Source organism: Notolepis coatsorum (genome assembly GCF_963971535.1).
Source record: "Notolepis coatsorum genome assembly, chromosome: 10".
Classification (NCBI taxonomy): domain Eukaryota; kingdom Metazoa; phylum Chordata; class Actinopteri; order Aulopiformes; family Paralepididae; genus Notolepis; species Notolepis coatsorum.
Genome location: NC_140174.1, coordinates 42,498,270 through 42,512,058, shown reverse-complemented (window position 1 = coordinate 42,512,058; position 13,789 = coordinate 42,498,270). Strand labels below are relative to the sequence as shown.

Below are 13,789 nucleotides of genomic sequence, written 5' to 3'. Positions count from 1 at the left end.
ATTTTCGGCTCGTTACAAGGTGACCTTACAGAGGGGATGTGAACTAGTTTCCTTTTCGAATGATTTACCCAAGTGTCCCTGAATTCGACCCTCATACAGAAAGGTCTGTTTGGACTGTTTAGCTAAAGTAAACAGAACTTTGGTGCCGGCCTTCAGGCCTGACTTAAAGTTAAGTATTGGGCCCTCCATCCCACTTTGTTGTGTGGGGAAAGAGGTTCCATTTGTTTGCCATTTGATCTGTTCTTATTTTTATGGTACTCTGGGCTTTTTCCTATAGCTGCTAGGTGAAGGGTGAAAGGTTGCACTGTTAGCCTTTGACTGAATTCTCCTATGGCCTTTTCCAGAAACCGCTAGATGATTTTGATCCCTCCTGTAATTCTTATACGGGTCATTTTGATCAATTTAATTTACGACAGTACCCTTCCTGCTGACTTGTCATACAACACTTGTTAGTTGCTTTGGATAACAGCGTCAGCTAAAAAAACAAAATGTAAATATGTAAATGTATATGTATGGTAACTGCTCAGCAGATTGATTGATTGATTGATTGATTGAAAACTTTATTAACAGATTGCAGAATGGGTACAATACAGTACGGCTCAATACAAACAATTGTTAAGGGGATCCAGACCAGAAAAATACTTTTGTCTTGTTTACATCAGGGTCCCTCATTTTCAATTCAGCAGATTGATCAGTAATTAATTAATTAATTAATCAGTTAGTATATAATATATGAAGACACTACAGTAACATTTTCAATAAAGTGTTACAAACTTGAATACTGAAAAGCAACCACTGCAACTTTTTAGAGGAACAGCCCAAACACCGTCAAGGGACTTTTATTTTGAATGGTAGGATCGCGTCGTCGGTAAAAGCGGAAATTATACTGTGGTTTATATTGCTGCGTGCTTCACTGAGCCAAAACAAACTACGGAAGGTCAACAAAGCTTTACTAGAATTTACGTTGACTGAAGGTGATATGCGCCAATGAGATTCGACCTTTTAAGGACGTCGACCAATCGGTTTAGTAAGAATAATCAGCGGAAGAAGAGAAACTTCTACCGGAAGTACCTATGTTGACGAAGGGACTAACCTATTCTGTTGTTCATCAGTTAAAATATTTGTTTATAACAAACGAAGACAATTATGGTGTGCGACAAGTGTAAGACATCTTCATTTGTGCCTGACTTTTTCAGTAAACATAACTTGATAACGTCTAAGGTTACTGCTGGCTTAGCTCTATTGACGAGCTTTGTATGTAAAGCTCGACGATATAGCTACTGCTGGCTCACTGGTTAACGTTAGCAAAGAGAAGCCATAACATTATTCCTTGTTGTAAATACAGGAGGGGATAACATTATCCTTGTTGTAAATATAGGAGGGGATAACGTTATTCCTTATTGTAAATACAGGAGGGGATAACATTATCCTTTGTTGTAAATACAGGATGGGATAACGTTATTCCCTGTTGTAATATAGCTAGGGTGGGATAACGTTATTCCGTGTTGTAATATAGCTAGGGTGGGATAACGTTATTCCTCGCTGACTGATGACTGTAAATCATCTGGCCAGAGACTGTAGTAGAGCATTCATTGTTTCCTTAGCTTTTATGTCAATGCACACCAACACAGCCCCCAAATCTAATTCAGATATGTTTTGTTATTCCTTTCCCTCCCTTTGTTTTCCACATCTCTCTTTCAGGTGAGAAGAAGCTTGGTAAGGTCATCACCCCAGACACCTGGAAGGATGGAGCACGGAACACAACAGGTGAATTCAATCAGCACATATTCAAGTTTCAAGTTTCTTTAATAGTTGTCATACAGAAGTACAGAATACTTTCATACAAAATGCTTCTTACTGTTACGCTCCAGAGACTGTGCTAGACAAGATAGTATCAAATAACATAGTATAGCATGTAATTTAGAAGAAGAAAATGAGGTCACAGTGTTCGGTATAGACATATGTACAATGTTCTGAGTTACCATATAATATACAATACTATGCAGTGTACTAATGTACAGTACTATATAGTGCAAAGCAGAAATGGGATGAGGTACAATTTAGGTACAATTTACAGTAAGGTGTACGAGTTGTAGTGCAATCCTTCATCAATAAATATAAAGTGTGGGGAGTGGGTGCTACAGTGTGTTTGTTTAAAGTGGGTGTGTGCTATAAAGTGTGTGGAGTGGGTGCTACAGTGTGTTTGTTTAAAGTGAGTGTGTGCGTGTGGATGTGTGTGCTATGTGCGTTCTGAATATTCCGATATTTACCAGAGGTTTAACCAAAGTCATTAAGATTAAATATCACTGTGGTGCCTTGCAATGCATTGTCTCCTCTGTCATTCTTGGTGTTTGTTCCATGACCATCCTAGCCCTAATACAGGACCCTTTATACAAGCAGACTCCCAAAGGATCCTGTGTATCGTTGCGGGCAAGACCACCCGCATTTCATTGTATACTTGTATGCTGTGACAAATAAAACTCTTGACTTGACTTGACTAACTGTATAGTACTGTTTAGTACTCAGTTCAAGACAATGTTTCAAGTTTATTGTAAAATAATCTTACAAATTAAGAATCTCCATTCCTCTGACAATCTGAGGAACACTGGGTCTGGTAAAACATTAGCCCGTTAACGTTTTAGTATCCTGTGTCAGGGCTAATGTTTTAGTATCCTGTATCAGGGCTAATGTTTTAGTATCCTGTATCAGGGCTAACGTCCCTGTTTTAGTTTTGATTCTATTGCAGGTTGTAGTAGTGCTAAAACTGTTCATATTTGGATACTTGACACCTTCTAAACACATGTTTTATGGTTGTGCTTTTCATTTATTTTCTGCTTTCTTTTTTTGGGGGGGGGGGGGATTGAGCTATATTATAATTTTTTTTTTTTTTGATCCACTTTTTCTCCAATTTTTCTGTATTTTTCTCCCATCCCAATTTCGTATCATCCAATTCAACCCTCCCCTGTCACGAACGCTGTTTCTTGCCTCCCACAAGCCGGCTGCAATGTGGACTAAGTCATACATAGCACAAGTCCCCTCCGGTACTTGAGGTAACAGCAGTCGCATCTTTTCACCTGCGCAGCTCGATCTCTCAGTGTCGAGGAGTAACGCGTGGGAGGCTCACGCTGCCCCCGACACTTCCTGATTCTACTGCGCAGGCGCACCAACCGACTTGTAGGAGTCGCTTGTTCACAACGTTCGATCCCCACCCTTCAGTTTTCCCTCCCCGTAATACGGCCAATGTGTATTACTGCGGACGACCAGCTAAACTGAAAACAATGTGGAGAGCTGGATTCGAACACGCGAATCCTAGCGTCTCCACACTGGTGGCGAGTGCCTTGCCCACTACACCACCTAGCCGCCCAGTTATATTATAATCTTTATGTAGCTGTGGTGGTAATGTTCTTGCTTTGGTCATCATCCGCAACAGCTGAATTCATGTAGAGGAAACACTGCAGTGTAATCTAGTCAGTTCTACTGAGGTTTGGTTTGAGATGTTTTTTGCACTTTGATCCTTTGTGCTGTAAACCACCACAATTACTTTTGGGATACAAGTCTTTCATAATTAAGATATCACTGGACTTGGCACACACAACAATAACACAAATGTTTTCAGAATCCAGATCAGTGTCTTCTGCTCTAGTTTGGTATTTTTATGAATGCAGTTCAATTTCAAAAACAAAAAGCGTTGGTTTATTTCCCCATTTAACTCCGTTGCAATGTGGTATCTATGATGATGATGATGATGATAATGACTACGTTATGTCTGCTTCTAATCAGAGGGCGGAGGGCGGAAGCTAAACGAGAACAAGATGCTGACGTCCAAGAAGGCAAGGTGAGGAGGAGACGGCACGACAGGAGAACAGCTCTGTTTGATTGGATTTGCCATCCATTGTAACATTGAGTCAGTTTGGGCCCAAATGTTAGTAATTATTTCAGGTTATGTTATGGAGTGCTGTTTGTTTAGTTTCCATGTTTTGTGTCTCCCTCACAGGTTTGATCCATATGGAAAAGCCGGCTTTTCCATCTGCAGGATTTGCAAGAGCTCCGTTCATCAGTCAGGGTCTCACTACTGCCAGGGATGTGCCTACAAGAAAGGTAGGAACTTCCTCTCATTTAGGGGTGGGTTCCTCCAGCTGGTTCTGGTTCCAAGTTTGGTTTGAGCTTCTTCTTTGAGCTCTAAGTCCTAACAAATCCTCTCAGAAAATATCTTTTCCCCCTCTCTTCCTCAACTACCCTCAACTGCAACCCCAGCCCGTCAACATTAACACTATCAATGCCGGAGCTCGGTGCGAGCTTTAGTGCTTCCTTGCCACCACCCACTTCAATGATAGAGCTCTCATATTTGCAAACGCATAAACTATGTCTTAAATTATGACTGTGTCTAATCTGGCCGTTGCTTATCAATGACTTGTTTGCAGTCAACATTGTCGAAACGGATTGTTTTTTAATCGGTTCATTTCCCGATTTATACCATTTTGAAAAACTCGTTTTTTGAAAGTTTCAGGAAAATATAAAGATTCTGTGATAAACGCCCTTTACTGGAATATTCTGGAATACACAAAAAACTTTGACATTTTTCGGCCTATTTATGAATCGTTTTCAAATAAACTCTAGATTATCGATAGTATATGTGTACTTATGCACGCTAGAGAAGCGAGCTGAAAAATCGAATCTCTTATTTCCTGATCGCACGCACACACACACACACACACACACACATAGGGCACACACTGATATCTCTGTGAAAACAGCTCTGATTATCCTAAGACTGGTCAAATAGATTCCTTACCTCAGATCAGATGTTCTCCAAAAAGATTATTCCAATTCCTGATCGCCATTCCAAATATCGATCGTGTTTATTGATCCAACGCTGCATACTGGAAATATGTATTCCACGCTGTTCTGATGGTCCACAATGAATCCTCTCCTCTCTGGTGGCTTGCGTGAGAAGTAAAATGAGGAAGCTGGATCCCCCCCCCCATGTGTTTTCATGCAATCCATTACAGGGAGACGATAGGGGGCGGTATTTTCCCAATGGAGCTCAGAGAGAGTTTGCAGCACTAACGTGAGACTAGATTGATGAAATATGAATTCAAATCGCTAATACAAAAATGACATCGCGTCGTTGGCAATGAACGGTCGGCATGAACAAACGACATATAGCGTCGTTGGCATTGAAAGTGTTAACATTAACATATTTTGTAAGCGATATGCATTCTGTACCTAACAAATTGGGAAAAATAAATGGATCCTACATGGATGCTATTTTTTCTGTGCTTGATGGCAGTTGCTCAGCACTTAGAGCCTTAAGTGATTAGTAAATGCGCTCACGATGAGCGTTCTCAATGTGAGTGCTCAGTTACAACAGTGGAGGAGTTACAATGCCAATCTTGTAAAAACTATATTTGGTCTTCAAAAAAAGTATTTTCCCAAAAATGAGTCTTGAAAAAGAAGGGGTGTTTTATAATAAGGGTCATCTCATATTCAGACCAATACAGTATTAAGTAAAATTATGGTCTTCCTGTGTAACAAGCAGTCTGATGCTGAAAAGGAGGGCAGCTATGGAGTAAAAGAAGAAAAACAAGAGCAACTACCTGCGGCACCGAGTACCTTTTCAACTTTACCTCAGATGCAGTTCTCTTGACATGCCAAGAGTTTTCTAAACATCCTCTTCATCAGAAGGCTCTAAGGCTTAGAGCCTTCTGATGAAGAGGATGTTTAGAAAACTCAGAGTCTAAGCAGCGTGGTCCAGCAAGAAATATACATTCCTCAAAAGGCCTATAGGGGGCACCACACTCCATACTGAAACCTTTGTCTCAGATTGACCAAATTGTGTTTTTGGAGCGGTAAGCGCCCAGTAACAACTATGTACTATCTATGTTCTGTTCTGCAGTGTTTCTGCTGCTTAGCCATTTGGCCTATTTGAGGCTACTGTGCTTTTAAGAAATTAGTTAATTAATCTAAATGCGTATATTTAGATGAAATGCTTTATACATTAGGACATTAGGTAAACCATATTATTACATGTTGTGTTCAGTATTACTTTACTGCCCTGCGAAATCAGCATGCTGTCCTGCATTTGGTCACCCTGCAAGATGAAAAGGGAGCAGAAAACCATTGCATTATGTTTCAGAAAGCATCCATTTGAAAGTGAAATGCAGCTCTGTCGAGAATACGTTAATTTAATCTCTTTGCCAGTGCTTGAGGGCAAATCCAGAAACCGAGAAAACGACTATCTGTTGCATCATTCTAGGAGATGTGAGTTTTTGTGTGGATGTAAAACTGCAATGTAATTTAATATAATAGTTTCTCTCCCAATCTGAATTGACCTCTTCATCTTTTGTCTCTTTTTTTCTCGTGTTCTCCAGGAATCTGTGCCATGTGTGGAAAGAAAGTTTTGGACACCAAAAACTACAAACAAACGTCTGTCTGACATCACTCTCATTAGAGAGGGGGAGGGGTGGGAGGGAGAGAGAGAAAGAGAGAGAGAAAGAAATATGGATGGATGGATGTGGAGATGTACTGTACATGTAGGGTACATCGGATGTACATATAATGTACTGTACGTCTGGCACAACGAGAGCTGCGATAAAATCAGTTGAAATGTTAAAACTGTTACTCTCCAGCTGTGTGTGTGTTTGTGTGTGTGTGTGTGCACGTTTGTGATTTGCCTGGAGATGGGCTTCCCTTGCTGTTGTATACGGTGGCAATATACAGGCAAGCACTGTTTTCTTCAAATCCCAACACCCTGTTTTCTCTGTCTCTAGCCTTGGCCAGTGGCTTCAGTGGCTAATTCAGATTTAATGCCTGTACATATGCAGGATTTTCTTTCTGCTTTCTTTTATCATATTCTCTATGTAACATAGTGTGGTGTATTTTTTATTGCATTAAAACGTTCAATATGATGACATTTCACAGGGTTATTCTTTCTTGTCCCTGGAGGGCAGACCAGATATCATTTTAGCCTATTACGTGCCACAAAGTCATATTCGTCCCTTATGCCCATTGTGATTGGTTTAGTTGGAATACGATGCTTTGTGACATGATCCTGTTTTGTTGCTGCATGCTGTAACTTCCTCTGTGACCCCATGTCCTGCCAGGGTTGGAGGTTATAGGTTGCAGGCTGTCTTGAGACACTCTGCAACAAGCTTCCTATTTGACATTTAAATGCCTTGCTCTCCCCCAGGCCCTGAGATATTCCTGTGTGCAAAGAACTTATAACTTAAGATACCGGTAAGTTCTGCGTGCGTCTTCTATGTCTCATTGTGTTATGTGTACCGATGTATGATTTATGGTTCTAGCTACACTTGGCAGTAGAGAGTTCGTTACAATATTGTCCAGACCAGACCGAGAACCTCCCTGGACCGGCAATCAGAGTCAGATGATGTCAGTGATGAGCACAAATGCAAACATATTTAGGATTTACATTATCCCTGAATGCAGTTCATCCAGTTAATTGTGGCTATGTACCAGATTAGAACTGATTATGCATTATTCATAAAACTGACATCTTTATGGACAAAGAAATGGTAACACTCATATCAAAAGTAAAATATCATATTATCATATAAAAAAACAAATGATGACAAACTTGCAAACATGTTATTTTGCCCTTGCTTTTGCTAATGCCCACAAAGGAAGATTCACGAGTCTGTAATAATGCATGGATATAATTTTATTTAGCTAAGAGAATATACAGAACGTGATACAATGTCGATCGATAAAACAAGAATTATACTACAGCACAGCCAACTGTTCCAGTGAATATGCCACAGAGACAACGTATTCTTCTAAGTTACAGAAATATATCCACAAAAGAATCTTTTCATTTTACAAATGTCATTTGTTGCAATACAAATATTATTTACAAATGTATTTGTAAAAATAAAAACGGATCAAGTAATACAGTCTGTGCTTAGTGTTATTGGTCATTCAATGAGAAACAGCATTCAGATGAGCCATGGTAGTGTTTGGATACTGCTGCCATGAACTGACCATTGTGCAAAAGCACTTAGGAAATTCCCAACAGGAAAAAAAACAAATGAATGAATATCGGTCTACAATAGGCTCAATATTAGAACATTGCACTGTAGTTTTGATACTACATACAAGAATATATGAGGTTTCTAGCAGAGGCTAGGAAAAGGCACCAAGGGTTTGGGGACTCACACTTTTGTTCACAGTGATTCCAGAGGATTTCAGTAACATAACCGTTATCACCAAAAGACAAACGCCATCTGTTGGGGAGAGAACTGAAACCTTTATGACAAGGACAATGTTTGTTTGTGTGTATGTGAGAGAGAGAGAGAGAGGAAGACCCACATTGCTTGTCCTGCTCTATAAGGAGAGCTGCAAAGGATCCAGTGAAGTGTAGCAGGTAGTGAGGCAGCTTCAGATCCTGATTCAGGGATCACTTTTGTTAAGCTGAGATTTTCAAGTGGGGTATAAACCCGACGCTAGGTCTGGTGCCTCCAGGCCGGCCAGAGCTGGAGACGCTGTACGCGGCCTTGGGAGCGGACGGTTGGGAGGTTTTAGCCGTGTTTGGTGAGCGCGAGGAACTCTTCCCGGGTTTTGGGATCTTCTCGGAAGACCCCCAGCATGGAGCTGGTCACCGTGCGGCTGTTCATCTTCTGAACGCCCCGCATCACCATGCACATGTGCCTGCATCGAGAGAGAAAACGCACAGTCACTCACACACAACATGGCTCGCTCCTCCCAACTGGACCTGCCGAAGAACACACTGAGCGTGGCCGGCCGGTGTCATATTGAATATGGATCAATGTGAAATGTGGACGGTTGCCAAGGTAACGCACTGTATTGTAAACTATAGGAAATCAACGGCGGGGGCGGGGTATTGTTTACAAGCTTCAACATTACAACCTACCCTTTTTGAACTTTAGTGTATTTGTCTGTTGGAATGGAGTATCTATTAAGATCAACCCCAAGGTGTGTTTTAATGTGATTTCTCCCTATTCCGGTTGTTTAAAAATGTGAAATAATAAATAAAGTAACATATTTCATATTATCCATATTCACGTGCAATACGGTGCACGTGCACACCTTTGCACATACTTTACGAAAGCATGACCTAGCTCACATGATCACCATGGGATTTGTGCATTTGTGAGGCAGCTCCATATTTTGAGCTCCTTACAAACGTTTGATACATTCCATCTTTGACTGACTTACGCCGCCTCAATAACCACAGCTACACCCCTTGGCTGCAGAGCCTCTGATATTGCCATGGCGATTTGCTTGGTTAGACGCTCTTGGACTGAAAGGATAGACAAAGGAGGTTAAATATGAGGAAACATATACAAAGTAAAATGTCATATGCAGTCAATTGTATTTTCTTTCCGCAGTCTTTGGAGAAAGGTGTTTTGTGGTAATTAAACTTGCCCCCGACATCAGAATGCCACACTCTCATTACCCACCATCCACATAGTATAGGACTTGAATTAAACATGTCACTCACCTTGAAGCCTCCTACTGTAGATCTCTACGATCCTGCATGAACAAAACACACAGGTCAGAATTATAGGACTGAATAGCGATCAGATGTAAATAACTAATCTTTTGTTAAACATTGAAACGGCATTAGCCCCTGACCCCAAGCCTGTACTGTATCATTCAACCTTAAAGGCCCTTTAGTCTATGAATCATTCACTCCACAGTAGTGTCCTAATCTATTGACCAAGTATTGAAGAAGCAGAACAGTTTTATAAAGCCCCTCCCCCCCTTCATCTCATCATATTCATCAGTCTCCTTACATGGACCCAATGTTGTATTATGTCTGCCACCCAAAAGAAAAAGTCAATAATGTCACTTTGATTTCTCAATACAATGGCGTCCCTGTCAGCGTCAGTCTGGGCTTTTGTATTTAGAGGGGGGTTTAATACGGAAGGATAGAGAGAAAAAGATAGTAAGAGAGAGAGAGAGAGGCTGTGATAATACTGGGGTGATTCCCACAGGTCCGAAGGAATTTTCTCATGGCCTGACTGCGGTTTAGGGTAGTGTCTGTGAGTTTGCCTGATGGTGGGACTGGATATTGGCCACAGGGCTTAAACCTAAGCCCCCCAGGTCAATGCACTGAGATAACAGAAGAACGCAGCCAGACGACACTAACATGCAGAAAGACACACTCACTCACACAGTGCACTGCACCAGCCACACAGCAGGGCTGGGCAATACGGTAAGCGATAAAGTCACAATATTCATAACTAAGGACTTTTTTTCTGTTATCAACGTATATCACGATATCTGCTTAGGTATGGAAAATCAAATGTTAGATCATCTAAAAATGGATGTTCATCGTATTGGACTGTATGGCAATAAGAGGTGTGACACACCATCAAACTGGAACTGGAACGTGTCAGAAATCACTTTGTGAGAGATCTGACTTTTAGACCGCAAGATCGCACATCGTGATTCACAATGTTAAAAATAAAAACGCAATACGATCACACAGATAGATGATAAACGATATGTCTCAATTATTACCCAACCCAACTTCACTGAGTAAGTGACATTCCATTTGGCCCCACCCCTTTACTAACTTTACTATGGAGACTATGATGTTTTGCAAAAGAAACATTTTATCAGCTCCAAAAAATCCTCAACATTACATAGGATATGTCTGATGAGACGAAATAAATAATTTTACATTTCATTTTCCCAAGAAACACACAATTGTAGCTTAGTTGATCTACAAACTGCAACCTGCAGCCATGTCACAGTGTCTAGCTATACATTACAGCCAGGTAACTAGCCAACCGTCCAGAGCGTAATGTTAACAAAAAATATTTCCAACAAAAAATTGTCTAACCTAGCTAGCGGTTAGTTGTTCATACATGAAGGTGACTGTTGACTCTTGACTTCTTGGAAAATGTAGTCCATTCGTAAAAAATTAAAATAATTCAACCTTAAATTAATTTATGGTCATCATTATCGCCAGCAGATGTATTTGTTTACAACATATTAAAAAGTAATTGCTGTAGGAATAACAGTATTCCCAGAGGATATTTGCATAATGTTAAACTGAAGGTATTTTGAACCAGGGGCGGGACTAGTAGAATATAACTTCTACTGTCTATATAGTGTGTGTGTGTGTGTGTGTGTGTGTGTACATGTGTGGGTTATTGTGTGTATTATACCTTGCAAGTTTGCTCAGGCCGACCACCTTTTTATTAGGCAGATATCCTATATGAACCTAGGGGCCAGACAGTGAGAAAAGAAATGTTAGTACCTATAACAACAACATCAGTGCTGACTGCTGACCTTATCAATGCTTTACATGCGGCCAGGCAGACATACTGTACAATACCCTTTAAGTCATGCATGTGTGTAATAGTTTTACTCTCTCTCACTCACACACACACACACAAACACTCTCTTTCCCATTCTCTCTCTCACACACACACACAACACTCTCTCTCCCATTCACACACACACACTCTCCCATTCTCTCTCTCACACACACACACACACACTCTCTTTCTCTCTCATACACACACACACACACTCTCTCCCATTCTCACACACACACACACTCACTCTCTCTCTCTCTCTCTCTCTCTCTCTCTCTCTCTCTCTCTCTCATACACACACACGCAAAGCATTTCATGTATTCTCTTGAAAAATAACCCACTGACTCCCCAGGTTATTTGTGTATGCTTACCCTTCCGAAAAAGGGCACCAGATGATGTTCACACAGTGAAAACATGTCTATATCCTTAACAATCACCATCTCTTCATGGTCCTCATCGAATATAGCATCATTCAGGACGTCTATGGGCAGAGAGAGATAAATTGAACAGAGAGAGAGAGTTTCAGTAACATATATTGATTTAGATAAATCAAGGGGGATATTTTGAAACACTTTATATGCCGGAGAACGCCTCACGTTCTTGTAAACAAGGGTTTAACAGTGACATAAAACAAACATTGTTCGGAGTCCAGATTAAATTTACAGGTTGGTATTAACAGATTAATCATTATGTAATGAGCTCACGCTGAAAACCAATTATCACATTGAAAAGACAGAAAACAAAACAAAGTGTTTGTGGAGAGAGAGAGAGAGAGAGAGAGAAAGAGAAAGAAAATATGTGTGGTGTGTGTATAAGAGCTATTACTGGGGGGCCAGTGTTGTAGTACTCGAGTCTAATATCCAAACGCACCCACCCTTCTATCCACTTTAAATTACACTTACACATGATGTTAACCAATGAACCAATCCATGATGACAGACCCCACACAGTACATCGAAACCACTAAGTCTTACCATAGATGGTTTCGTGGTAACCCTTTGTGAGGAACTGCATGGCTTTGGCGGCGCGTAAAGGCGTGCGCAGGAGCCCTTGCCGGTCGGTGTCCTCTCCCAGCTCGCGCAGGATGCTGGTGTACGCGGCCTCCAGCGCCGGCAACCGAGACTCATCCTCGGCCTCCTTGCGGGACGTCTCGTGCTTCCGCTGCACCGCCGACTTCTTTGCTTCTATGGCGAGCTCGCTGAAGCCATTTCTGCAGTGGAACTCTGTGACGACACCATTGCTGTTTCCGTTGCAGTGGCCGTTGTTCATGTCGGAGGCTTGTCTGTTGAACTGAAAGGCTGAAGTGGGTCTCGCTCTAGTCAGCTGCAGCTTTACACAACCCCCCCGGTGCTCGCGGTGTTTATATACCGTGCGCGTCCGTTCCCATTTCGTCATGGCTCCATCGATCACGTCAAAACATTTCGTTTCGTCACCACTGCATGTCATGACTATATGCGAGTAGCCTCCTGGGATATGGAGAGGGAGGACTGGGCAAGGGATGGAGTAGCCTATCATGTATCATTTGGTGCCTAATTGATTAAGAATCCGAGGAGCTAGACAGACATTTCTTTAGATGTCTTTGGAGACTCATGACTTCACGTGGAGTTCGGTGATTATGATAAGAGGCGTGCACAGAACCCATGTTTTTTTCTTTTTTTTTATTCAGCATAGCCTGTGAAGGAGCGCAGTAGGGACATATTGCGCAACCATCCAGCCCAGGTGCATGGATCATCCATTTGGGTAGCTGCGTGCACTGCAGGCATATGAGAGAGAGTTTGAGTTGTTGTGACTAATTTGCTAATCCATAGACTAATTTCATGTTTTTTTTTACTAAAAAACAAGGCTTGTGGTAATGGCTATTTTGGTGGTTCTTGCAAACTTGTTAACTGGTAAATTGCAATCTATAGACCACCAATCAGATCACCAACTCAGGGGTGATGCTGACATAAATTATGCCGTAGGTGAAATCATGCAAGGGCCCCCCACCTCCAACTCCAACCAAATAATACCAAACGTGCTTCACTTCAATAACCTTGCAGGAACACAATTAATATAAGATATTCCTTTATTAATCCCCTTGGGGAAATTCGGGCATCATAGCAGCATGGCAGGTATGGGCATGGGTATTAGTAAGACATATATAGGCAATCAAATATAGTAAAGAGAAAAATAAGTAGTGTAAACAATATAATTAACTCTGAATATAAGAATATGAGAAAGTAAACAAGTGTAATCAAGGTGCAGATGAGGGTCTGTATGCCCTATCAGAATAATAATGCACTTATTGTTAAGACCATGTGTAGCCCATCAGGATTTAAGCTCCGGTCACTCTGCATGTGAAACCAAATGTCTATCTGCCAAAATGGTCTTTGTTTTCTGATATTAACTCTCCTCTCATTTCAGATCTGGACACTCCCTCCTGCCTGTCGAAAGTCTTTCTCTGGTCTGCATCCCCTTAACAATTGTGTGTATATTGAGCT

General features: G+C 41.2%; 2 protein-coding genes across 2 annotated transcripts; one reads left to right on the top strand and one right to left on the bottom strand.

Annotated features, from left to right (window-relative positions):
* Positions 1-1,052: 1,052 nt before the first annotated feature.
* cript (cysteine-rich PDZ-binding protein) lies at positions 1,053-6,464 on the top strand. Its single transcript, XM_084323824.1, has 5 exons — positions 1,053-1,162; positions 1,702-1,767; positions 3,781-3,835; positions 3,995-4,098; positions 6,372-6,464. The coding sequence occupies exons 1-5, from the start codon at positions 1,147-1,149 to the stop codon at positions 6,434-6,436; spliced, it is 306 nt and encodes a 101-aa protein (XP_084179950.1). The 5' UTR covers positions 1,053-1,146; the 3' UTR covers positions 6,437-6,464.
* A 2,070-nt stretch (positions 6,465-8,534) lies between these two features.
* On the bottom strand, positions 8,535-12,578 carry gch2 (GTP cyclohydrolase 2; the record flags this gene model as incomplete). Its single annotated transcript, XM_084323023.1, has 6 exons — positions 8,535-8,664; positions 9,193-9,277; positions 9,479-9,510; positions 11,157-11,212; positions 11,681-11,790; positions 12,284-12,578. The coding sequence occupies 6 exons, from the start codon at positions 12,576-12,578 to the stop codon at positions 8,535-8,537; spliced, it is 708 nt and encodes a 235-aa protein (XP_084179149.1).
* Between the last annotated feature and the right edge of the window lie 1,211 nt (positions 12,579-13,789).

Excerpts from the sequence above, each read along its gene's own strand:
- cript (XM_084323824.1), top strand. Across the intron at positions 1,768-3,780 it reads TGGAGCACGGAACACAACAG|AGGGCGGAGGGCGGAAGCTA; the intron begins GTGAATTCAATC and ends GCTTCTAATCAG. Across the intron at positions 3,836-3,994 it reads CTGACGTCCAAGAAGGCAAG|GTTTGATCCATATGGAAAAG; the intron begins GTGAGGAGGAGA and ends TCTCCCTCACAG.